At 40.6% G+C, this 27,692-nt stretch overlaps 1 protein-coding gene across 7 annotated transcripts in view; it reads left to right on the top strand.

Moving 5' to 3' along the window:
* SLC25A26 (solute carrier family 25 member 26) overlaps positions 1-27,692 on the top strand; it is an 84,844-nt gene that overhangs the window by 17,059 nt on the left and 40,093 nt on the right. For all 7 annotated transcript variants that reach the window (XM_008643589.2, XM_017747199.1, XM_017747198.1 and 4 more), the window contains exons 4-5: positions 591-695; positions 1,920-1,967. In XM_008643589.2, coding sequence (XP_008641811.1) covers positions 591-695; positions 1,920-1,967 — 153 coding nt within the window. The remainder of the gene's footprint in view (positions 1-590; positions 696-1,919; positions 1,968-27,692) is intronic.

Below are 27,692 nucleotides of genomic sequence, written 5' to 3' on the forward strand. Positions count from 1 at the left end.
TTTTGAGAAGAGGTGGATTTTTGTGGCACCAGCCACATTATTACATCCAGCTGCAGAGCCTAGTAAATTTATCTGTAGGAAAGGATCAATCCAATGCTTTACCTTGAATGAAGTGTGGTGTGTATTTTAAGGTAAACCTTGGAATATGTTGTGTCTAAAGCTGACCAGAATGTCTCCCGCTATCGGTCACTAGAGGGCACAGAGGAATTACCAAAGAAAGAAGTTTGTTGTTCTTAGTGTCCTGAATCTCCACTTCAGATCTGTGAAAGTGGGGGGAAAAATTCCTGTGACTGCCAAAAGACAGGATGGCTTAAAATTTTGGTTTCATCAGTGATTTTCTCCACCCAAATCTACTTCTGTTTTCGAAGTTAAAAATTCCAAGGGTGCTTCCATGTTCCTGTTAGTATAATTTTGTGATCAGAAAGTACACGGCACTCAGAACAAACACATAAGCTGCTCATGAACAGCTTTTAAGTCCTATAATTAAAAACCTGATTTCCTCATTTGTCAGGTTTCTCTTCTTGGAAGAAGCGTTTGCTATATGAAGAGGAAGCCAGCAATTGCTCCCTGAACCTCTGGCTCTTTTGCAGGTTGCCTGTCTCATACGGGTTCCATCCGAGGTCATCAAGCAAAGGGCCCAGGTTTCCCCTTCCTCAAGCACTCTCCGGATTCTCTCCCACACCCTGTACCACGAGGTGAGTTCAGAGCAAAATTTCTAAAAATTTTCATCCTTCCCACTCAGTGCCGTACATGTCCTGAAGTATTCCTACAACTTTATTCCAATTCTGTGCTTTCCCAGCACTTTCCCATCTATTCTGCTATTGTTAAAAGTGATTGGCATATTATGATTGAGGAAACCAAACCCCCACCTCCCCCTGGGACATGCACTTATGTGCATGCTCCAAACAACTCTTTTTTTTCTCCTCTTTTTATATGGGGTACCTACATTTAAAGAGGAGGAAAAAAAAAAAAAAAGAAAAAGATTTAGCTTCCAGGTTCCAAACCTCTGCTTGTATTTATGCAAACAGTCCTTGTCTGGGGCAGCAGGACATTGCGTCTCTGTGTGTAGTTTGCTGAATGGTTCCCAGTTTTGAAGCAGGCTTTGGAGGGGATGTTCAAAAGGCACCATTTCAGAGAGGCTCTGTAGGAGCCAGGAGGAACTCTGGAAATGAGTGCTCCTCCAGTATTGGTTGCTTTTGGAAAATAAGGGCCTTTGTCTTCTTTTCAGGAGTTATGCTGTTCCCTCCTGTGAAAACCTGTTCACGTCTGTTTTAGCAGAGTTTCACAGGGGGGATTTTCAAGCTGTGTTCCATAAGAGAAAGTGGCTCCTAAAAACAGTGTGGGGAAAAAACATTATACACGTTTTCTGAGTGTAAAACCCAGGGAAAGGAAGACATAAATATAACCTTTAAATGATCCACTTGATTTTTATTTGCTTTCAAATGAAAACTATTGTGATAACCCTGCACAGGAGGGTCACTAGAACTTCTTTCTGTGACTTGATCATTCTGCTTTAAAAGCTGATTCTGTCAAAACCATATGTTTTTCCCTTTCCATATAGTTGGCCAGAGAACCACAAGCCTTGCCAAACCCTTGAATTAAGTGCCCTATAATAATAAACAACATAATTTTATATACACATTAAATAAGTTTTAATTGTTTTGAGTATTATCAGCTGGTTAAAAATATAAAACATTTTTCTTGATAAAGGCTCTGAATCAAGGCTAAGGAGGTGAAAATAAAACCCTCTGGCTCTGTAAATAATGGAATACAGTATACAGTGTTATAATCAATACAGTCAATTTGAAGCCGAGGTGTGACACTTTAGGGCTGTAATGCTTGCGTCATAATCACCAATAAATTGTGGTCTTTGACAAACTCATTCCCTGTGGATGATGCTTTCTTTTGTTGGTTTACAGGGTATTCAAGGACTTTATCGGGGTTATAAAAGCACGGTATTAAGAGAGGTAAAACACTTGTCATTTTCTCTTTTATTTTTATTTCAGTTGATTCCTTTGCCTCACTTAGTGTTCTAACAAGAGATAAAAGTACAATTGAGATCAGTTGCTCTAACCTTAAGCTCTAAATCCCAGCATATTTCATTCTAGGTAAGTTACCAGCCTGTAATTTAAATAGAATACTGATAATGAGCACTAAGAAAACCTTTGATATATGCAAAAATTCATTTGTCATCCTGTCTCCCAGTTCTGTTACTGCTAAATTGAAAAAGGATGGAAAGGTATATGTTAACATGAGAAAACCATAAAGTACAGTACTGGAAACTTTCTCAAGTCTTGTGATTGCATCATGTGAACTATATATGCCAACAATGGTGAACTGGTGGCATCAGGCCAAGTTTAGCACAGACAGATTTAGGCTTTCTTTAAATATATTCGTCAGCAGATGCTGAGGGATTATTTGTCATCTCTATATAGAGAGGATTGTACTTTCTCTTCTTTTTCTCTTTTTTTAATGTGTGAAAGAAATTCATTTAGTCCCTCAGTCTGTAGGTTTGATATGGCATTACTTAACTCTAAATCAGAAGTATTTCACTGTTAGAAAAAAAAAAAAAATAGGGCTAAAAATATTTTGACCTGCTTGGAGAAAATTGTTCCTAAACTAAAATCTTTTCATAAATGTACTGTGAATTCCAGGATTAGTGTCGTGGAAGTGGTTGATATGCTGTGTGGACTGAGGGCAGATTATAAAAGAAGTAGAAAAACCTACTCCCAGTCTAAAATTGTTTCAGTATCAGATCCCAGGAGGTCGTCTTCTGACAAAGCAGAAGTTGCATCATGTATGTGTACCTCAAATAGAGAGATCAGGCTTGGTTCCTAGGAAAACAAAATCACAGAAAGGTTTGGGTTGGAAGGGACCTTAAAACCCGTCTTGTTCCATCCCTGCCTTCCACTATCCCAGGTTGCTCCAAGTCCCATCCAACCCGGCCTTGAACAGTTCCAGGGATGGAGCAGCCCCAGCTTCTCTGGGCAACCTGTGCCAGGGCCTCAGTGCTCCTCACAGGGAGGAATTCTTTCCTGGCATGTAACTGGACACAGGCCCTGTTGTCCAGGAAGGGCTCTCTATGTGACATGTTTGATGCGGTGTGTGTGGGTTTGTCTTCTCCTTACATAACTCGAGTGAATAAAGTAGGTTTGGATCTTCCCCCTTTTGGTTTAAACACAGGCTCAGGTCTGTTGTCTGTGTTGCCATTGATAATAAAGCCAGTTGCAGAGGCCTTTTAATCTTCATTCAATAGCTTTGCTTTTAAAAGCCTTTCTTCATGCTGAAAACTGTTTTCAGGACAGTTACGTTGGCCAGCTCTTGTTACAAGTACAGAATAAAGATGGGTATTACCTAAAATAAGAAACACCAAACTTAGTGTTCCTTAAAGTGCTGACAAATGCTAATGCACTGCGGTCTATTTTAGCAGTTTTGAGTGTTTAAAAAATTAGTTATTTGTGCAGAGATGACACCTGCTTTTCTGAAATGTAACCCCCACCATAGCTTTGTCCTGTACTTATTTTCTGGCTCACTAAACGTGTTATTTACTCAGATTTTATTTGCAGACGGGCAAAAAGGGCCAGTGAATACGAATCATTTTGATTTCTCTGAGGGGTTCTGAATAAATGAATAAATTTAGATCCCATTGACTACAGATTTTGCATACTAACAGGTAGATAAAGCACATGGTTGCTACTGTGTGCTATTCTCCTTAAAATTTGTTTTGACATATGTCAGGGTGGTAATTAATTTGCAGACCATATTCATGGCAGAGTGTGTGACCCTGCTGAGATAACTTTGTTTACTCAAAATGGCAGCACTTTGTTGGAAATTTAATGGGGGTCCTCTCCATTATGTATATCATAAAAGATCCTTCAGAACTGATTTCAGTTGAAGTATTGCTTTTTGGGAGAATCTGTCCAATAGAATGAGAAATAAATGATTACCAAATGAAATGTGCTTTCTCTTCAAAATGAGATAAATCGTAAGTGATGTTTAAAAAGAAAAAAAATCTTTGAATTTAACACTGTTAAGACTGATGCATTTTTCTAACACCAAATTTTGTAAAGCAATGTCCAGTTGACTAACAACAGCTTTTTGCACCTTCAGCTGGAGCTGTTGTAAGCCTGACATTTAATCACGGTATTTTTCCTTCTCTTTGAGTACACTTCTTCCTTTAGGGGAAGTCTTTATTTTCAGATAAAAATCTATATTAATTCATTATTGGACACATCCAGGTAGCTCCATAGCATATATAGGCTGATACTTAATTCCAGCTGACTTTTATATTTACAAGGTTTGTTTACATGCTTTGATTCTCTACCTACACAAAACCCTTTGTTTAGTTATAGTGGAGAGGGAATTTTTGGGTAGAGGGTCTTCAATACATGATTTTTCATTAAAAAAAAAATTGGAAGACGTTGGGAATATTGATGCTTTTCAGATGATGATATTCTTGTGCTGGCAAAGTTCTTGAGCTAGAATTTAAGAAAAGTTAATTTTAGCTGTTGCATTGGGATAAAGTTTTGTGTATTATATCAAGCAGATTTCTGGGCAGAGATCTGCTTGGCAGCTGACTGAATTTTGGTGAAAATAAGTCTGTTTATAAATGGAGTGTGGTGTGGAAGCCTCATCTTCTTGCCTTAGCATAGCAGATCTCTTCAGGACAGCCTTACTCTGCTCCATGTAATTGGCTTTAGCTGCTGTGCTGGTGCAAGGTAGTTGTTTCATCCTTCATTTTTGATTCTCACTCTTACTTATCCCCTTTATCTTCTCAGAATGCTTTCTGAGCAGATGGATATTAGAAGAGAACGAAGGTGGCTAAATATGTAATGCTTTTGGAAATAACTTTGAGTGAACCTCCAGGCTTGAAAGTTTTGACTGTGACTCTTTTCACCTTTTTGGTGCCTCTTCTCTCACATCTCCATTACATTTTGGTCTTTACATCTTCCTTTGATGTAGTTACACTGAACTAATCCTAAAATGGAAAGGGAGGTGAGGTACAGTGCATCATTCTGTTGGCAGTAGAAGCCTGAAAGAGACATCTGTGCTCCAAGAGGAAGGCTTTTGTAATAAAGCACAAAGTGGGAGTATGGTTATTAGGTTGCTCAATGAGACTTTGAATAAATGGCAGAAATCAGAGGCTGTGAAATGATGTGGAATTCCCATGATGTCATTTCCAAAGCAAATCCAAGTGAGAATTGCCCCTTCCTATGACTGTAGTGTACCAGTGTGCACCAGTGTGGAACTGGATCATGCTACTAAGATCAGTCAATGAACAGGTAAATTTATTCACATTTTCCACAGCAGAGACAAGTTAACTGGTAAAATTTCCAGCCATTGCATAATAAGGCAGGAGCAGACTATAAATCCACTGTAAATCCTTTAGAATTCCTAAATGGGAATGGAGTTCTGCTGCTGAGATCTTATATAAGCAAATGGAGCCAGATTTTTAATTCCTGCGTAATTCATTTTATTAACTATGACCAAGTAGAACATCTGTTAAAATTCCATAATGTTCAGTTCATGGGAAAAAGAAAGAAACCCCTGAGTTCCCATTGGAGCTCTTCCATTTCCGTTAATGTTGCAGGACTCCAGATGTCTTAGAGGACGTTATTAGAAATGAGGGGACAGCACAAAAGAAAAGGAAGTGCTCTGTCCAGTTTCCCTGTGTACAATGAGTTACTTCACTGGCATATCTGTGTGCAGGTTGCAGCTTCACAGTAAATCTGGTGTCCCTTCTGTCCTGAATTACCATGGTTTGGAAGAAGTGAGCGAGTCCAAAGTGGGTGTTCTGTGTGCTTTTAATACAGTTTGTCACTTGTAAAAATATTACAGAAGGACTGGCCTCTAGCTTGGAAGTAGATTCAAAAGGAACTAAATTAATATTGAACTTTCTTAAAGACAAGGAGGATGGAGAATGACTGGCTCTCTGTAACTCACAGATGTCTTGGAAAGAGACTGAGTCACTTTCAAACGTCAGTCTGTGCAGGTAGCCCTGGCTGAGCTTGTCCTCTGAGTAGACTTTTCTGAGACAATTCAAACTCTGCTTGTGTTGGCTTCCATTCAGGTGGAGGTGGCAATGATGCTTTACTTGAGAATGTTGTTTCAGAACTCAGAGCTCTGAGTTTGAAAGGAAACCACTGACAAACCTGACCCCACTTGGGTACCACATGCTGCTGGCCTTGCTTTAGGTAAGATAGCTGAGTTGCCACTTTGGGGAGTTCCAGTTCTCTAAGTTAGTGCAGCTGTGGGTTGGTTTGGGGGGTCTGTGTTTGTGTTTTTCCCTTTAGTATATGCAAGGCAGAGCCCTGAATGGATAAAGGCAGCTGCTGCTGTCTTGGGAGGGAGAGAGTGATACAATAACTTTGGGAGGAGAAGGACAGCCAGTTCAAAGTGTGCTGTTGCATTAGTGAGTGGCAGCAGTGTGACAAACAGCAGCAAGTTCCAGAGAGCCAAGGAGAAACATCATCTCCTGAGGAGGAGGTACTGCTTGTTGTATGTGTTCCGCAGAACTGCTGTTCTTTTACGAGGTGTGTCCCAAAAGGGCTGGGGAGTACCTGCAGTGCAGCCTTTGCGGATGAGGAAGGAGCTAAAAGTGAAAAAAACAACAACAAAAAACGCTCTTCTTAAACAACTTACTGCCTGGGAGGGGGAAACTAAAGCAACTAGCAGCAAAATGGGCCTTAAAGGCACACCTGCTTGCATTTTCCTAATTCTAAAGGAATGAAATTTTTAAAAAATCAAATTGTTGGTGAACAAAGGATGTTGAGGGGGGTTTGTATGAAAATGTAAAACCCAGCTGAGATATGTTGACCCTATTGACTGAGGGTTGGAGGGGATTTCTGAGGGCTGAGCTCGATAGGGCACACTGCAAACAGGGAACCCAGTTTGTTTATCCATTTAAGGTAGTTTTGCATGCTTTTCTTTTGTTAGGACATCTTTATATAAATATCCTGTTCTCTGAGCTGTTAGAGGGGTTTTTTAAAGTTTATCTCTGTTGCTGTAGGACAGAAAGAATGCTATTAATACATTCTTTCACTTGCACAATTAAAACTTTGATCTTTTGTCATTCTCTGTGTATTACAGAGCAGATGTCGATAGAAATAGGCAAACAGGACACTATCTTAATACAATATTTGGAAAAATAAACATCCTCCTTAGTGAAATATGTGCACTATCTGTCTTTTGTTACCTTCTGAAAAACTGAGCTGGCTGTATGTTATTTTGTGACTCTAGATAGGTTAGGTTTAACCAGAAATTTGCCAGGCAGGAACTCTAACACTGGTTTTGACTCTTACTGAGCAGCCAGCATTTCTTTGGCTTGGGTGTTTCCATATAGAGCATCAGCAGTCTCATGAAAGGGATGGGGGCTGTAAAATGGATTAACGAGCATTGTGGAAAATTGTGCAGAGCTTATGTGACTTTATGATTAATGGGAGGAAGTTGAAGAATAAGTCCCTGCTTCCCATTGTAACATCTCTTTGTCTTGGAAAGCCCATCACTGGAGTTGTATCAGCTCTTGTATCATTCCAGGTATCAATATTCAAGGGGTTTTCATCTTGAGGGGGCTGTGAGGGTTAAAGGTAATTCTTGAGGGGTAGGAGCAGGAGACAAGTCCGTGCTCTGGGCTAAGGCCTCAGGCACACCCTAGCTTGTGACCTGGAACACCAATAAATGGGTAAAATGAATAACTCTGCTGCTGTAGGTTGTGCTCATTACCTTCTCCCTGCAAATGCTGGAATAGTACTTGCAGATGAAAATGGAGATCTCACAAAGCAGTTGTAAATGACTTTTACAGACTACAAAATAACCCTGGTTTTCCTGATTTACCAGTTGTGGGAAGTAGGTTTTGTGACACGCCTGAATGGTGGACAGAATCCTAAAGCAAATTCCTTGAAGTTGGGGTCAAGGAATGGGGTTTTTTTGGCTTTTTTTGGTCAGGCATGTTTACAACCAAGATGTTCTGGTTGAACACTCTCTTTCTCAGGCCAGGTGCAGTATCCATATAGATTGGCCAGAAGCAGAATTCAGCTATCCTTGGTGCCATGGATGTGCTGTTTACCAATGGGGCACACAGTTACTGCATCTCTCTGACATCAGTGGGTATATTCAGATGAAAAGAATTCCATATATGCGGAGTATTTCTGTATTTTGAAAGCTACAGCCTCGCATCTGGGGTCTTTGAACAGAAAAACCCTTGGAAAGCCATGTGCACTAAAAGGATGGTGTGTGATGTGATAATGCAAATTCTTTCCAGCTGAATGTGTGTGCAAGCAGAGTCTTGCAGGAAGCGTGTCCTGCTCCAGGCTTCCGACAAAGATACCATTTCCATACATTCTCAAAGCAGCTTACTAAAGTGTTTCTGCAAATGCAGCATTCGTGGTGTAGGAATGTGTTTTGTGGGTGGGAGGCAGCACTGTGGGCAAGAACAAGTTGGGAAGAAAAGAATACTGTGAAGAAAAAGTTCTCGTTTTCTTTGTGCCGTGATATTTTTGTTTCTTTTGTTGATTTGTTTTTGTTTTTTAAATAACCTAGGAACTCTATTTGCTTTACTGATTGCTTTGATTTTTACATTTTTCACAATGGTTTGAATTTTTGGCTGAGTGGTGGCTTTTAGTTTTAATTCCTTAGCTGCATTCCAACATGGGCAACTATATTTTGTCTGTCTAAATTCTTTCTGTAGGTCTCAGTTCCTGTTTTGCTAAGTTGTAGAGTAATCCTGCTGATGGCTGGAGGGTTGCTAGGCTGTATGTGGTGAAGGCCATGTTTCGTTGGTGCATGAAGCAACTTCTCTATAAGTGTGCTCAAGAGGGTAATTCTCTAATCCTAGGAAGATATATATGTATAGGGCATCTATTTATATAAAATATGTACAAATATACACGTGGATGCTTCTGTATGTAAAATATGGTATTGCTTTTAATAATTTCTTGTCAAGGGTCTTGGACTCTCTGAAGCAACTAGGCCTGTAAATGTGTGTGGTTGGTCTGGAACAGCAAGCAATTTAGCAATTTCCTGAAAGTACAGGACTGTTTTTCAAGGATGAAATTCTTGCCTGAAGTAGACCAAAACATGATTTTACAGTGGAAGACTTTCACTTGCAGGATCATACTGCTGTCAATATTAATAGCACTTACCTGTTTTTTATACTTAGGCTACTATTATCTGGTTTCTCTGCACCTGCTAAAACCAGAAGCACAGTTAAAAGAATCAGCAATCCAAGAACTGAATCTGTAACCCAAAGATTATGGTGAAAGTGTGAAAAAGAAACCAGATCTATGGCAGAGAGATTATGTAATTTATCAATTATGCTAATGATTGGAAGAATGGCTAGAAAGGCACTAGTGAGAGTGTGCCACAAGAACAGTTCTTCCAAGTGCTTAAGACACATCATGCTTCAATTATTTCGAAAGACTACCTGCTTATTATCTAGCAGGCAATAGGAATTGATCCCACTGTTTTGAGTGCAGGAGAAGTGCCCCTCAAAAGAGAAAATATTGAAAGCCATACCTCTCTTCAGGATATTTTAAGGGCCAGAATTGGCTGGTTTTAGCGGATGGAATAAATGCAACAGCTTTTAGCTTGGTCAAAGGGGAATCTCGGGAGTGCGGCAGGAATTCATCCTTGCAGTAAACATTTTGGGCAGGAAAAGCGAAATAGGCGGATTGGCGTCCCTCCGTCGCTGTGGCACTTCCCGCGCTCGGACAGCAGAGGGCAGCAGCGCAGCGAGCGCGGGGCGAGGCTGCGGATCCTGGAGCTCGTGCTTTAACCCCGACCCCTGGCAAAGGGAACTCCGCATTGCAGGTGGTGTTGATTTCATTCTGGGAACCAGCCCTGTTGAATTTCCGAGGACTAACTTGTGTGAGGAGATAGAGGGAGGTTTAGCTTTTATGGGTTCCTATTTTTTAGCTTTGACGAGGTTTTCATTTGATATGAATGGATTGTATAAGGTCTGTAGCATTCCCCGTGTGTTCTTGCCCCGTGGAGTAATGCTCATGTGCCATGAAGAAGAGGAAGGAGGATGTCTGATCCCAACACCTGTGCTGAGACTTCACGGGCTGTGTAATCAGCTATTTCAAATTTTACTTCACCATCAGTTTCTGTTAGTATTCTGCATTTCTTTAGCTCATGTGTTTCTAAGAAAAATACAATTAAATGTATATTTTTTGGGATAATGTGGTGTGCACCCTAATTTGAAAATCTCATGTCACTTCTTAGTGACAATGTAGTTGGAAAGGCATATGGGAGGTGGAGCAGGGTGGTAACATGATTTTCAGAATTTTTATAGAAACTTGGGCAAAGCAGGCCTGGTGTGTGTACTGCAGATGGAAATAGTGCTATTAAACCAGGCTCTTATCTCACTTTTATTTTTTCTGTTAATTTTATAGAAGCCAATAAAGAGTAAGTGCTGCACATTTTCTTTTTATGTTGGTTGAATATGTGAAAATTGTGTTCTTGCTTTTCAAAGCCAGCAGGTCTAGAGTTTGGTGTGAATGTTTTGGCATCGCTCTGCAATGCTTGGGTCCCTCTGCCAGATCTGGCTATCCCAGGCTTGAATCTTTTCCAGTTAAAGGCTGCTGGTGATGCACAATATGTGACATGGATAGATTTCTGTCCTGAGGAGACTGAGGCATCTCAATGCTCTTTCAGATAGAGCAAAGCCTCAAAAAGAGAGAGAATCATAAGCCAGGATACTAGCCCTACTTTCCCATGGGAGAACAGCCAGTACATTGTATTCTGTGTTTGCATTTGGCATTGTACAGTCTCTTAATGTAAAAGAGAGGGACAAATAAAGAAGGTTCCATGACTATCAGAATAAATAATATGCTGGTACTTCAGTGGGAGGTTATTTGCTCCCTTTTTGCTTTTGCTGATATGAAATCCTGAAGTGCAATAAAACATTTTAGGAGGCTCATAAAATGCAAGACCATAAGGTACTTAACTGAATCTTATCTTGCTGACTTTAATGTACTGAATGCCAGCTAAAGCAAAATTTAGCCCATTATTAATTTTACCAGTGGCTACATCCCTTACAACTTTTGGGTGGATGTTTCTTACCCCTTTTTCTCCAACCTTCCCAGCATTTTGCCTCATGGGCTGTGCAGCTGTGCTGCTGATATCTTTTCTATTTCTGGAAATGACCCATGCAGTTAGGTCAGTTTGTTTTAGCCTCACTTCTTGTTGCTGAAGTAGAATAGCACATTTCCCCTAACTGCATGAAAGCCAAGGTAGACAATCTTGATAAATATGATTAATGGGCCTCTCTACTTTGCTCTGCAGCTGAAGGCTTCCTGTGATTCTGTGTCAGCTGGGCAACAGCTCCCCAAACCAACCTTTACATAGAAAGTATGTCTCACGTTCAATTATGTTGTTAAAGGTATTTTTATTCCCAGGTTTTGCTGTAGGAAAGTCTTTGCAATTGAAATACAGTAATAAGAGTCTGAAGACATATTATTGGCAGGAAAAGCAGTTCATAAATATTGGTGAGTTTGGATTTCTTAACTCAGTCCTGTTACCTAGAGGTTTGTTTATTATGTTTCCCAAGACGGAATTTAAATCTGGGGCTAGTGAGGTGTTGAATTCCTTGTCCTGATCAGCAGGACAGGAACTATTATAGGAGATAGTGACAAGTGGTGGCAGCTTTGAGTCGATTATAAGTTGTCAGTACTTGGGATGTATTTGTAAGTTACTGTTACGTTTATCTCCCATAATGTGACTTACACGTGGTATTCCTAGAATTCGACAGAAGATACTTTCTGAAGTATTGTCAGAAGGAAAACCAAATCAGTATCATATTATCTTGGTGAAAAATGTTATCTAGAGACTCCAGCAGTTACTCAATTGCTCCTTCACAAATGGAATTAAAGAATATGGTGGGGGAAATACCCATAAAATAAAATGTGTGATTGGTATTAAGGAGCACTGAGCTTGCACCTCTCTGTTAATCAGCAAGCACTCAAATTTGTGAGGATATTCTGCAAGCTGTCCTTAAAATTCAGAGCCCCCTGCATGTGGGAATTGCTGGCTGCGACACAGGCTGGATCCATCCAGCTTTCCTGGTGACTGTTCTGCCATTGTAATTGCAGCACAGCAGCACTCTCAATAATTGAGTACAAGCCTTAATAGCAAATAATCCTCTTCAAGTTGTTCCCCTTCCACTGCAATCAGAGGAGAGCTTTGTTAAGGCATTAAGTAACAAATTAGCTACTAAATACTGGTAATAACCTATTTCCCAAAGATTGCTTTTTAATTATAGCCTAAGCTGTGTGATTCCTGAAATCACTTCTCTGGCAAACCAGTGTTTGTGATAATTTCCAACCACAGTAAGTAACTGGCAAAAAAAAGTAGTTTTTAAGTCTCTACTGCTATCTGAACAGATTTTGCTTCTATATTCCTGCCTGCAGAAATACTTTATCAGTGTTTCTTTTCACTGCTGTTAGTATTTCAATTTAACTGTATTAGGCTGCTGTGAAATTATTGTTTTAGTTTTACTTCCACGTACAATATGTGGCTTCATTAGATTTTTAGATAGTGTAGATATTTTTTTCACTTAACCATTACAAGAAACTTTTCCTGTGAGGGAGGAGGAATTAACCACTTTATTTTTTTATGTATTAGTTAATGCAAACTATTTATTTTGCTAATCCGTGTTGCAATAACTAATTAGAAAAGTAAATTAGGTTTAGGCTTTGGTAAGAAGGGATTTTTTTTTGGTATATTGATTGTTTTCTTCCCCAGATTTCAATAAAGGCTGCATGTCTTCTAATATATCATTCCATTTCCCTTCAAACCCAACTTTTTTATAAGGGAGCACAGCCATCAAAATTGGCAAGCATTAAGCTTGATAATTAGTTCAATATAGTGACCAATTCTGTGAATTACAAGTTCAAAGCAACACATGGACATGGATGAAATCAGATTTTGGCATTTCTCACTTAGATTGTTTCAGGACCCTGCTGGAGCTTCTTTGATCTGTAAATAACAACTGTGGTTCAGTGTCTTACTTAAAATACATCAAACGCATTCATGGCTTTTGCTTTTACATGTAGATCTGACTTCTAGTTACAGTTTTGGATCAGACTAATAAAACTGTTTATGTTTTGAGATTTCCTAGAGAAAGCTACCAAAGATAGCTCTACTCATTCTTTATATTTTAAGAAAAGCAGCAAAGACTTCTCTGGTGTGGTGTGCACCCCAGACTACATCAACAGATGCTTTGTGAAGTCAAAAGTGACCATTTCCTGTCGTGCAGATCCTCTAACAACCTGTTGGCAATGGGTGTCTTCTTCTTCTCTTTCAGCTAAAACAAGTGAGCCAAGGGTTTATTTTCGCTGTGCTATGTGGTAATCTCATTTCCCTGCTGTATCTTGCACAGACCAGTGTTTTTGCTAGTTCTGAACTTTTTTGGGGGTTTGAACGGTGCTGTGCAGACAAGTAGCTGGAGATGACCAGTCAGGCTCTATTTGCTACTCCTTAGAGATACACACAGGTGCTGACCTAGTTCAGTAAGAGTAACTGCACTACCTCAGGCTTATCAGTTGGTTATAAAAGAGCTGTATGATTTCTTGGTAGCAAAGGAATGTGGGGAATTATGACTTCCCAGCGTTTTACCATCACCTTTCCAGCTGTGTAACTCCATTCCTCTAATTTGACTCCCAGTGTTTGGCTTAGAAAAGTTCAGCATCCAGGGGTGGTGCAATGGGGTTTTTCTGCTCCAGAGTTCTGTAATTGCCTGAGTTCCACGCAAACAGAGTAATGTGAGCTTTGGGGTCTACTGAGGTAGAAAGTTCTTCTCCTATACAACCCATAATATACAACTCAGTGAAAATTCACTGCAACCCTCCAGCCCCCCCAAAAATCATAAGCCTGAAACTTAGCTGAAAGACAAGCTTCTTGTCTAAGCATCCCTGTCCCTTCTCTGGTTATACTCCCTTGATACCTCACACGTGGAGCTTTTATTTCTGTGGGTGGCAGGAGACAAAACCCAAGCAGGCAGGTCAGATTTTGCCTGATGGCATTAGCCCCGTGTTCTGTCCAGTATCTTGTCTCTCCTTGGGACCAGCTGTGGAATCCTCAGGAAAGGCAGGAGGTAGGAAAGGTGCCCTGCTGTGTCTCAGGCTCACAGCTGGCAGCTGTTACAAGACAAGCATTCAACCTCCCTTCAGTGAGTCCTTGTTCTTACCAGCACCCCTGACAAAAATGACTGTAGAAATAAGGACTACAAATCCTAAACTTTCACATTAACCCTTTTAAATGGATGCAGCTGGCTTAGAGTCTTCTTACACCAATGATTGATATTTTGCGGGGGAGGCAGCTTATATTTATTATATGGGAAAACAAATTCTCCTTCCTAGTTATTCCCCATCTATCTTTCCCTTCAAGACTCTGCTCCAAAACATGCTTATTTCTCTATCCTGCCTTGCAAAACATCATCTTACACAGATAAACTTTGAGTCTCTGAGGGCCAAATCATGCTCCCATCACTGTTCTCCTGCTGACTTCCCTCTCAGCAGAGTTGTGGGCTGAAAAGTTGGGTCAAAACTCAAGCCCTGTGTGGCAGAGGCTTCTGCAGGGTGGCTGCATGATGGTCTCTTACCTTTGTTGCAAAATCTTTTGAAAATTGCAGCTCATTGTCCAGAAATCATAACCAGAAGAACATCTAACACAGTTGTGGGTAGACAAGATGTTTCAGAAAGAAATTCTCACCATGAAAATTCTTGGCAGCTTTGGCACAGCTTCATCCCACACCTGTCATGCTTGGCAGAGGTTTTCACTTCTGTATCAGGGCAGGTAAAAAAGCTGTACACATCCAAAACACCCTGAGTTATATAGGTATAGTGTGACATTCCCCAGTGTATTTACCTTTTTAGTACTCTGAAAAATATGCCCATTTTCTGAGTGCTTACACTCCATCCTAAAGTAATGAGTAGGAATTCCATTTTGGATTCACAGCTCTGTCACCAATGCTCTCTTATTGTTTTTTCACTTTTCTTGTAAGTCTAGATATGTGTTTAATTTGTTAATTTTGAATTTTGGATGGTTGAGAGATGCTTACTCTGAATATTTAATGGTACTAACTGTTATTTTGAGAGCATGTAGTGCCAGAAGGAATGCAATTAGAAACTAAGCCCAGGAATTTCTGTGGCAGGTCAGGCACTTCTGGCCTCAGCTGTCATTGACTGGAAGAAGAATAAAGCTCACAGTGCCTCTGCAGATTACTGAACCATCCCCTTCCTTGGTGTTATGATACAGGTCATACAGTCTGTTGAGAGACAATATGAATGTGCCTGGTGGATAAATGTTCTCTGGGTAAACTGGGATGTTACTGGTTCTTCTCACCTTTTATGATGCACATGTCTCAGACCGATGTGAATATGTGAAGTATGAGCTGCTTTGAAAAAACAGAAATGTGCATACATCTAACAACCATGGAAAAAATGTCTGAGGCATGAGCTGGATGCTGTGGTGCAAACACCAGCCAGCAAAAGAGCCCTGATGTGTTTGTTTTCATTCCTGTACTTTTGAGAGCCTGTTTCATGATTGTTGATGCTTGATGCAGAATTTTAGGAGGGTGTTTGAAGAAGGCAGTGTAGTTGTGTGGCTTAAGAGAATGGTGAACCACCATGGCCTCCATGACTGAGGGCAAACTCACCTTCCCTAGGTAGTCCAGATTCCTGTGAAAGAAAATAAATGACGGAAAACAACAATTTGAGATGAATTTTGAAGACATAGTTAAATCTAAATTCTTCAGATTGGCAAACCATGGGGAGAGAATTCTGCCCAAGTTCCCACTGGGCTGTGCCTCGTTCAGAGGGGTGAAAGGCAAGATGCAAAAAATCTTTAGTTCTTTGTTTTACTCTAATATTGGAGTCAATGTGTTGCACAGATCCGTGGGTCAGGTGAACATAAATTGTGCAGTTGGAATTTATCCGGGCATTAAGTTAACCTCTGACTCACCCCACAGTGGTACAGCATTACAAATGTAGTCTTCAAGGAAGGATGAACAAATTTCCTAAGCCACTGGGCACAAACAAAACCTTCAAAACCAGCCAAGAATACCTCCTTGTTCCACTGTTCGTCACCCCTCATGCCCTGGGATGTATTTATTGTGGCTAACACTAGGAAAATGCAATCTGTCTGTTTGTGCTCCAAGTGACTCAAGGTACCTCTCCTTGCTTTGTCCAGCTCATATTTAGTTCTGTGTTCTTTAAAAGATTTCCAGACCACCAAGTGTGATGAATCTTAGCTCAGCATATGAATCTCAGTGGTTTGACAAATTAACCTCTTTTGTTAATGTACTTCAGCAGAAGGGAGCATAAAGAAGGGAATGCAAAAGCATGGTTTTCTTGACAGTCTCAGCTGTTTAGGAATTAACTAATTCAGGCCACAGGAATCTTGTTTATTACTGAGGCACCTGAAAAGAATGTCCTCTCACCTGTGATTTTATTTTACCTTCATGCTCTCCCAAACCCCACCAGATACACAGAGCTCCCACTAACAGTGGGAGCTTAGAACTTCCAGAAACAAATAAAGCTCAGGTATATGAGTTGGAAATGGATCTTGTCTTTGTAAGGGAACTACAACTACTCTTATTTCTTTTCCTAAGAAAAGAATTTCCTTTTTCTGGATTTCCCCCCTGTTTTGAATTTAGAAAGGGAGCAGAGCTGAGTAGTAGTGGTAGGAAGAAGCCAACTCAAGGGTCCAGTACGAACTTTGTTCTAAGAAGCTAACTGGAAAATCCTTCATGGGTTATGGGGCAGACACTAAACATGGGACTTCATGCTGAGGTTCATGTTTGACCTCTTAGTCCCCTTGGAAGTGATGATCTTGGAAGAAGATGGCCTAGAATGACTTGAAGTATTTATTTTCCAAAGGTCCATGAATTGCCAAAGTTTACTGTAACAAAATACTGTGTATTTAAAGAGAATTCCTTCTTTTTGAGGAGGAATGTGACCTTGATTAAATTATTTCTATTTTAAATCAACTTTAAGGTCCCTGGAACCTCTGAAGTTCTCAGCAGCTGTTCCTCAGATGTCTCCTGGTCTGTTGGCCTCACAGATTTCCCTATCTCCTTGGGAGGACTAAGGACTCTGAACATCCTAAACATCCAGAGAGAACATTTTGTGGCCAAGAAAGACTCAGTGGTGCCCTGAGCTCAGGAAAGCACTCTGTAAATGGTCTCCAGAGCTTCCCCACAGAGGCTGTGTGTTAGAGAACCCTGCTAAAGAGCACTTCAGCCTTAATAGTTGTACACTGATTCCCAAACACTGGATCTTCTTTCTGCTGCCAATCTTTCTTTTGTGCTTTATGTTTCCTTTGAGAGCAGAATGCAGGCAGAATCTCTTCAGCTCTTGCTTTGCTCTTTAATCCAGCACCACAAACCAGAAATCCTCAGGGTTTAAGCAGCTTCACCATTTATTTACACAGGTCTGCAGCAGCTTTTTGTTTTCTTTGTTGTTTCATCTGTGGTTTCCCCCCCCTGCTGTGCTTTGGATGGTTCTGTGTTTGTAGGAAATTCTGGAATTCTGTTCAGCTGCCTGCACGCAGCCTCCCTGTGCATTCACCTCATCATCTCTGCACATGGTGCAGGACAGGACCAGCATCCTGCTCCCAAAGCCATGCTACCTTTTCTTTACTGAAGTAGTTCTGCAAACAGCACAGCCACAGTTTCCTACAGACCTGTACCCACAGCACCTCTGCTTCCCTATTGTGCTGACTCAGGCTCTGCTTTTGTGGCCCCAAAACTGCCTCCTCCAGCCCTGAGCTGTTGGTTGAGCAGATGGTAACAGATGCTGGGCACTTCCCCAGGTGCTGGTTGCCAGCCCACTGGTTGCCTGGCCAGCAACACCAACAGCTGTTGACTCTTTCTGCAGTCTTTCCTGCAAAGTGGGGTTGCCAGATTGAGACTCTTGGCTCAACCAAGATGCTTACAGATGTGTTTGAGATTTTTATTTGATGTTCACATAAGTTTTAGGAGCTCTGTGTTTGCTGCTGTCTTATTTGCCTAAAATCAGATGATGAGTTCAAAAGCTAAGGAGGGGGGGAAAAGAAGGCAATTTGTGCACCACTTCAATAGCAAAGCAGTCTGAAAATGGAGCTGTGTACAGTCAGAGACATGATGTCAATAAATATCCTATTGAATGGCTCATGTTCCATTACTTACCAGTACAGTAGTGAAATAATTAATTTTTGGAGAGAGATTATTAGCATATGGTATAGATGGAAACCTTAGTACTGATGAAGTATCATTATCCAAACGAAAAGTTTATTATCCAGACATTGTGTAGTTGCAGCTGATGGAAGGCAAAACCCAACAAGGCCAGTGAAATTTGGATCAGGACCATGTAATAGTCTTACTAATAGGCAAAGGCATTGGGTTTTACCATATTAACAAAATACTGCCATTTATTGTGTGTCAGGTACCCATTGAAAATACATGGGCTGCAGTCCAAATACCTGTGGAGATTAACAAGTTGAAGTTTAGTTCAGGGCACTCCTGAAACCACTAAGGTATGAAAAATGATGAATACTTGTTTGTACAAAGTGTCCTCAGACTTCATCAGGGCAGATGTCCTTTCAGGAGTTGTTACAGGTAGTCTGTGAGTAACCAAACCATGATGCACATCTGAGACACCACTTTCCTTCTCCTGCTAAATATGAGACTTTAATTGAAGATTTAGTTATGGAATTTTGTCTGTATGAGCAGAATTCCGTAGTTTATTATAGTGAAATGCCTGAAATAGCAAAAAAAAAAAAAAAAAAAAGCCTATAAAGGAGGATCAGGGAGTTTAAAACCAAGATATTAGAATTGCATGGTGTTGCGTGTGCATTGGGTTGTGGCCTTTACCCACTGAGAATCAGACTTGCAAATGATGTGTGCTTGCAGATAGTGGAGCTTTTCCTTTTTTGGTTTATTTACAATCAATTGTATCCATACCAGATAACTGTCACAGGTACTTGAATGGGCTTAGAAATCTTTTTTTGAAGAGATATCTGGTACTTTGCTGCTTTTAAGCTTTAGCACAGTCAGTTGGGTTTTATGTAAATCTGTCAATGTCATTTCCACCACTGGTGATCTTATTTCTGACTGCAAGCACTACTATTTAATTCTGTCAAAGGTGTTTCTGTAATTAAATTTATAGTGCAGCTTAATAACAGTTCAGAGAGCATAAAACTTCCAATGTGTTTTAGTTCTATTTGAAAATGGATACCCAGGCTACATTTTTGATCAGAAACAGTAAAATTGGATAGCGTTTTGTGACCCTAAAGCTTTTCTGTTCAATCACACCTTGACATTCCATGTCACTGGGTTGGAAAAGATTTTTGTACAAGAGGGTTTTGAAGTGTTTTAATACATTGAGAAAAAAATCCCAATGAAACAGAACTGTTGGCATTTCTGTGTATCAAGAGCTGTTCTGCTCTCCAAGCTCCTGTTAACTTAAATGTGAAGTGCTTGACTGAGATGTTTGCAGGGTCAGGCTGCTTCCAGGCATGGAGATGGAAGATATCCTGGTCTCCTTACTTGGTGCAGCATCTTGAATTATCAAGAAGTTACTAGTACCTTGTCTCTCTCCTTCTTGTATTTTTCCACGAGAATAACCAGGAGGTAAAAGAAATGTTGCATAGCAAAGAAAAGATTAAATAGTCCTTTGACAGTAAAGAAATTACAGCATTAGAAAATCCTATTGACCAAAAGTATTTTTCAGGTTTTAGGAACTAAAGTATCATGAATATGGACATAGTACAAATGCCCAGATGCCACAACTTGAATAAATTTTTTAATCAAGGATACAGGTGTATTTTTGGATGAAAGAATGCAGCACTGAGCGCTGCTTCCTTTTTAGCCTGAGCTTTACCCCAATATATCCTTTAATGCCTGTGTTCTGACTAACAGAAAACCTTTGATTACCAGTGCCTATAAAGAGCAGATGGTATCTTCTGACTGTGTTTTAATATGAGTATGGATTGAGACTGTGCATATTTTAAATCAACTGTGTCTGTAAACTCCATTCAATGTTACCTGTGCTTTGAAGAACTTCAGATATTTAATATGTCTACAGACATCCCATAAATTCTTATTCACACCACCTGCTTCCATGTGCAAAGTTCCTGCTGTTACAAGTAGAGCTTTGATGAATATTTCGATTGCACTATAAAGTTCTTTCCTTCAAAGATATGGATTTTCCTCATGGAAAAAGCTTTGTTTCTGTTCAGAAACACAAGGAGAAAAGGACTATCTTATGTCTGCAGCTCTCTGTTGTTGCAAGGGGGGTGGGAATGAATAGTTATTCCTAGAGCTGTAAAGAGCAGAAGATAAAGGATCCTATTACCCCAAAAGATTGGTCAAAAAACCAAATTTAGTCTGTGCTTTAGATTTTTGGTACTAAAGCCATCTCTTCCCATAGTTCTGACATGATTGCAATATTACTCTGTGTTTGTGACGTGCTTGTTAATCTTGTGACCTTCCCTCCCTGCTCTCCTCCACCTTTCCAACCATCCATCGGAAGTATCAGAAGTCCCAGTTACAGGAACCTGGCTGGACTTTCTTTGTTTTCCCTCTCCAGGAATCATCTATTTAGAATGAGATAGACTTTTACATATGCAGCTGTGTGAAACTCCAGCACCCTTTCCTGAAATGGGATGCTTTAGTGCCTCATTAATACCAGCTAGAAATCCTGCTTTACAGCATTACATCAACAGGAGCAAGGTGGAAACACAAGTGGAAACACTGGGCTGGGGGCTGAGGTTCTCAGTAGTGCTTTTAAGTGTTGTTCCCATCTTTGTAAAGCTGCAGGGTTCTTGGGAGAACTGTGTGCCCCATATCTGGACAGGAGGTTTATAGAGCTTTAATCAGTTATCTCCTCCTCTCCCCTCCCCTCCGCTCCCCTCCCCCCCCCCCAGTTGACTTTGTGAGGTCTCCCCTAGAACTTCCTGGTTCTTGCATGACACTTGGAAGATGTCATCATTTAATGGTTTAATTTTATCCTGGAGCATTTGGGTTCCATGGAAATCTCTGGTATGTGTGTACATACACCCCTGTAAGAGGAAAGCTGAGATCTTGCAGCTATTAAAGATTGTTTGTGTTACAGTGTTAGGGTCTGACCTTTCACCATCCTGATAGAGGGCTCTACAAGAAACCTGGATCACGTACATGCTGTTTTAGGCTTCAAAACCAAACTGGGAATTTGCAGATGTAATATGAATGTTCCCTGTGTTGCTGGAGAATAAGATCCACAGGTGAGATGTATTCTTAAAGAAAATGCTTATCCAGGTTTTTTCCTTCAGGGAATTTATGCTTCTGAATGCAGCAGTAATTGTGAATGGAAAAGGGTTGTGTTCTCAGGTGGACCTCACGTGTGTTCCCACTGCGCATCTGAGCTGGCACATTATGTTTGGGTCCTTCAGCCACTGCTGTAGTATGAATAATCCACAGAAAACTGATCAAAAGCGAAGCCTAACTGTTTTACTGACTGTCCTCTTGGCAAAAGGTTATCTTTGAGCTGATGACCTTCTAGTCCAATGGACAAGATGAAGGGCTACCATTTTTCCCAGATGTCAGATGCAGAGAGATTGAGTGCTTCGCCTGAGGTTATGCTCTGAACTTCCTATGCAGTTGGGGAATTCTCCTCATTGCCAGAGCAGTTTCAGAAATGAAAGACCATCCTGCTGCCTCACTTAAGGGTTTTTGTTGTGGACTAACAGTTGAGCACACACGTGGCATTTTGCAGCACACTGAGGGTGAAACTGTCACACTGGCTGACTCTGCTAATGATCTACTCTGAAATTCAATGTACGTGTGTGGGGACTTCTCTCCTGTTCACTTTTGAGCCCCAGATAACAAAGTCCTGTAGCTCAAGCTCCTGCACCACAGCTAGCCTCAGGCTCCACAGGCTTGCACAGACTCTTAGGGCTGTACTTGTTTCCCACAATTTTCTGCGTGTTTGTCTTTAAACGAACCATGAAATGATTCAGTGCCCGCATGTGGTTTTAATAACAAGCGTATGTGGGCAAATGAGAAAATACAGAATGTTTGACTGGAAGTTTCCAGCACACACTATGGGTTAAAATCGAAGTAAGTTTGTAGTGCAGTGTTGTCAGAGTTGGTTAATTACTTTGTGTTAGGTGACATTTTAGATGATACTTTTCTCTCTAACCTTGTAACAACTGCTGAGTGGTGGAAGACTAAGCTTAATTAGGGGCAGATTAGGAGCAATAATCTCCAGCTTGATCTTCACTGGGATCTCATTGTTTTTCTGGGAAGTTTGTGTCATGTTGTTGGTTTTTCGGCTTTTTTGTTTGGCTGCTGTTGTTGATGTTTGGGGGGGGGTTTGGCTTTTTGAGAGAGAGAAAGAAAGAAAGTGCAGCAAGTAGCTTTCTGATCGTGTTTACCTGAGAGTTATGTCAAGGGCTTATGCTTCTACATCTTGAAAACTACAACTGTTGTAGATCACCATGGCTACAGGCGGTCTTTTCAGAGTCTAGAGCAATCCTTCCCTTTGCCATGTGTCCTCAGCTTTGCAAAATGCTTCTGAAAAGACTTTGTGTCCTTCATTATTATTTTGTTAGAATGAAATAAGGTCTCAGATTTTCAAACTCACTTTTCTGTTCTCTTTTCCCACCTCAGACGTGTTAATCTCTGATGTTTCCTCTTCCACGTTTTACTGAAGGGAGATTTACATTCCACTACCCTGAGATCAGATGAAATTTGTTGCTGTCAGACGAGAGAATCTTTCAGACTATTCTAGATCTATGTTTTCTTTTGCTCCCAAACTTGAAGGGTAAATGTTGGTTTAGACTTTACCAGCCTTTTCTAACAATCTGACTTAAGTTTGCTGATGAAAAGCACAGTGAGAATTGCCTTTGGCAGCCTTTAATATCTTTGTGTAGGAAAAGGGGGTGGAAGAGCAATGGCAAAGCCTCAGGAAGGTGAAATGATAAATAAAGACAAGTACTTGAAAATTTTCTGTGAATGGGAGAAGAAAAATCTGTTCCTAAGCCTGTGATAAGGAGGTGAAGAAGTAATGACTTAAATTGCTCTGGGGAACTATCCAACAAAGCAGCACCTGAGCTGATCATCTGTGCAGTCCATCCATCAGGAGAGGCTGCTAATACAGGTTAGACAGACTAGCTGGGAACAGGCCCTGCCCTTGGTCAATGGCCTTCAGATCTTATTTTCTTTATCAGACTGTAATTCCTGTGAAAGGCAGATACAGTTGTAAGAGAGCAAGAAATGCAAGGGAGCAGAGCAATTCCTCTGACAGCTGTGCTTTAGGTGATGTGCAGAATAAGAGACTTAAGTAAAACAGGTGGATAAAGCCTTTAGAATTTGTTAAATTCCATGTATCTCCACTTGTGTTATTGGAGGAGTTGTTTTTCTCAGGAATTTTTTTTTCACTATCTTCAGTGTCAAAGTCCCTGTGAATGTAGAGGTGCCTGAACTTGGTGCATAGGTGTGTATATAAGCTGTGCTGGGCTGCCTTGGTTTCTTCTCACTCATCTTAAGAGCACCAAACCTGGTTGCAAAGAGGAGCTACATGAGTGTAGGTCTGCTGGAAGCTCTGGTCAGTGTAGAGGTCAGAAATGACAGCACAAAAACTGTGGTAAAATTTGCTGTAAATCCTGCAACCTTTATGTAGCTGACTTAAATAAAACTTACAAAAAGTATTTTTAGCCTGGAATTTTGAAACATCCAGGCATATGAGCTGGGGAAGGCCAAGTGGTGTGTGTTTTGGGGGTACAGAAGGTTTCAGGAACACACTGAGGCTGAGGGAAGAGCAGTTCCCACAGCTGTTCCTGCTTTCTGCTTCAGTGTGGAAGTGGATCTGACCCCAGGCAGTTCGTGGGACTTCTCACAAAGTCAAAGGCTGTAGCATCCAGGCAAATACTTGCATGTTCCAAAAGGGAAATGCACTTCTCTGAGGCACAAACATCCCAAGGTGCTGCAGATGATAACACCTGTATGCAGTTATTTTATCTCTGGGCTCATCGGGCCTTAGGAGTGGAGCAATATCTTAAAGGACCTGTCACAGCAATCCTTGTTTGCCCCCAAGGTGTCTCCTGAAGTGCTCCTGCAGGTAATTAATCACCTAATAAAACACACTCTTTGACAGTAGGTGGAATTTGGAAATTAATTTGCACCCCTTAAATGAGGCTTCTAAAACTATAATTATCACGAAAGAAAGAAATGAGCTGTGTCAGGTGTGTAAATGATTTATTTATCAGGAATAAACTGTCACCCAAGTGGCACCTAGCTTGCAGTGTCTGTGCTGCATTTCTTTAAGGTGAATTAAGCAATGGCATTTGCCTTCCTTCCCATATTTGCAGGTCTTGGGGCGAATCTTCTGTTGTTTGGGAAGTGTTTGGTACAAAAGTGACCTGTAACAATATTATAGCTGCCTTTCCAACATTCTCTTTCTTTAATGTGTGATCACTTCTTGCTGCCTCATCAATCCCTGCTGGATGCCTTATCCACTGAAGAGCCTCTAGCCTCGCCAGAACTTGTGCAGCCCAGCTGGCCATTTGGATTTCTCATTATCTCTCCAAATGGTGGATTTTGTGAGCTGGATGTTGGTAGCAACAGGAAATAGAAAGGGGAGGAAGTTTTAACTAGTTGGCTGGACTGCATATGGAATAAGTTACCTGGAATAAGAGGAAATCCAAGATATCTGATTCTCTCTCTCTCTTCTTTTTTTTAATGATAGAAGTTTAAAGATGCCTGAGAGATGTATTTTTTGAAGGTTGTGAGAGAGCACTTTTTAAAAGAATCCAGATAAGTGTGAGAACAGTAACATTTTAAAAGCAAATCGTTTACAAAAATATTTACCTTAAAAAATACCCTTTCAAAAGTGTGTTACCAAGGTGTCTGACTGTGCACCAGAGCATCTGAAGACTTACTTTAGCTGCATGTGCAAAGGGGACGTGGGCTTCCCTGCAGCCTTCCCTGCAAAATTGCCACTAACAACTGTTCTAGTTGCTACAGCTGAAATGCATTTGTTGCTTACAGTGTAATTGTCTGGCTTCAAAGGGCATACAGTGCATGTAGTCTGTGGGACATGGAAGAAAATTGTCTCATTATTACATATTAATCTTACATTATTGGTGCATTTATTTCTGAAAAAGCCCAAGAGGATTTCTATTCACTTGTGTCAGACTGGCTTCTAATGCACAGCTCCAGGGAAGGGCCGTGCTTCATTATTTCCCCCATACTTGTTTGCCTGAAGTTGAGTTGACTTGAAAAAGGGGTGAGGGTGCTCAGCATCACTGGCTTGATTCAAAAGTTCTACACACAGTGAGATTTCTTGAGTTAAAAATTTTACCCTTGAGAAAAAAAATGAAGCAAGGGTGAAATCAGTTCCAGTGTCCTTTTGATTTACATTTTAGTCGTGTCATTCCTACACCAGAAGTGACTTCTGCTGCGAAGCATCACAAACACAAACAAAACAGGGTGCCATTCAGAAAAAGCCCCTGTGATGTGATTAGATTGGCGATGCCATATTGTAGCTGTGAGAACTGACAGATTGAAAACAACTCGTGTGAGCAAAAAATACTTGTGATGCTGACTCTTCACTTAGGGGCATGAGTCGGAATAATGCTCTGCAAAATCCTTTCAATATAAACTAACATGTTTCTTCTTTTAAGTTTTATCACAAGGTATTTTTGCTGTATTACAGAGGTTTTTCAAAGTGTACTGGGAATATTTTTCATGCAAACCAAGTGGCAAAAATTAAATGCTCAGGAATGCAGCTGAAGGGGCAGTTCAACCACCCTGAGCATGTCCTGGTTTGCTTGAAATATGGTTGCCCTTTCCAGGTACTCAATTCATCTTGAGGCCAATTTTAACAGTGCTCAGTGCAGAAATGGCTGTTATGACATGCCCTGAACCAGCTCTGGTTCAGCTTGTGTAAATTCTCCATGTGGGGTGCTTTTGGAGCTGACAGGTGGAATTTTATTGTGATCCTATTTAACTATTCTACCACAGAAAAGGCTTTTGGAATTTATCTTACTGAGTTGCTCTGTGTTGCAAAGCAAAAGCACAAGTTCTTTACTTTGTTGTTTTTTTAATCAGCACATCTTTTAAAGGCTCTTGCTCAGGGTAGGATCTCCCCAGTGTTCAGCTGTGCTCCCCAGCTGGGCACTCTCCAGCTGGTCTGGGGGCACAAGCCATCATGTCAGGGTCTTTTCTGTCTACTGGGAATTCCCAGCGTAACAGGCTATATTCACCATATCCATCAGCATTTCAGAAAGAATTTGGGAACCTCCTTTCCACCCCAGATTAGTCCTAGGCCTGTGACAATGATGATGAAAATTCCATGCCCGTGGAAGGGGGATTGGAATGAGATGATCTTTAAGATCACTTCCAACCCAAACCATTCTATGATTCTATGACTTCCAGACAAACTCAGGTCATTCACTGGCATCAGGTCAGCTGAGTTTTTCAAATTGCATGTGAGAACACAGAATCAGCACAGTTCACAGATTTCTTTATTCTTTTCATGACCCCAAAGCCCACTAACAGCACATGGTGATACTATTTAAAGAAAGGTGTGAATGGAATTATATCCTTTGATTGAAAACCACAGTTGATTTTTGCTCTTGTATGCAGATTTTGGTTGTTTTGTCTGAAGTGGTCTATTAGCACTTGCCCTGAGATAAAAATTGCTTTTTAACTGAAGAAAGGATTCTGGCATGAGTCAGAAAATCCCAAAGAAGATAAATGAAAAATGTAATTAAAATACCTTGAGTTGAAACATTATGGGAATTGTAATGTAAAGCTTGCTAATCTCATTAGAAAAAAATCCTGGTGTAAGTCACCTGGTTATATTATATGCTGCTAACACCAGCCTGCTCCTTTTCAGCCCAAAAAGTTACAAAATTGTACTGTAAAAGGGACTTGCTTTGACTTGCTTTGAAAGCAAGTGTATTAGGCAGTAGCCTTGCTTTCCTTCCTTTTCTCTTTGGTTCTTAATTTTCTTGGTAATTTTTCTTTTCTGCACTGTCTGGTGCCCAGTTCCTTGAGTCCAATTTGCACTGCAACCTCAGGGACACCATGTCTTTGATCAAGATCAATATTTTTTATTTCAGATGCTGCTTCATAGTTTTGTTGAACTAATTTAGGCAGATACATCCCAGCCAGGCTCAGGGTGAAAGGAGCATTATCCATGCATTATGGGGACTGTGAGTAGCACCCAGAATAAGGCATCCACTCCATCCATAAGGCTCCAGGAGTAGAAACAGTTCTAGAGACCTACCTAAGGGCAGCTTTCTCAAGCAGTTTCTACCCTACTGTCCAGTGAAAAGGTAAAATTTCAGGAGATTCCTCGTGGCTAGGGAATGTCTGGCTATTTCTCAGCAACATTTTCGTGTTCAATTTTCTTTCCTCTCAGGTAATGCCTGTTAGCATGAAAATTATTTCATTGCTGGCTACTTCCCAGCTGGAGAACAGTTGGGAAGACTATGATTCAAATCATATATATGTAAATCCCATTGATTTTGTCTGTGAATTGCAGATAAAATCCTGTACCTACCCACACAACTTGAGCCATTGCCCTGTGAGTTTTGTGAATGTACCTGTGACAGCAGGGAACTGGCAAATCTGCTGTTACGGGCATTTGACATGGCTGCAAAACCAGCGAGGAAAAGAAATCATTTCAGTCGAACCTTCTGGATGCAGAATGGCCTTTAAATGAATT

Source organism: Corvus brachyrhynchos, unplaced genomic scaffold, assembly GCF_000691975.1.
Source record: "Corvus brachyrhynchos isolate BGI_N302 unplaced genomic scaffold, ASM69197v1 scaffold91, whole genome shotgun sequence".
Lineage (NCBI taxonomy): Eukaryota > Metazoa > Chordata > Aves > Passeriformes > Corvidae > Corvus > Corvus brachyrhynchos.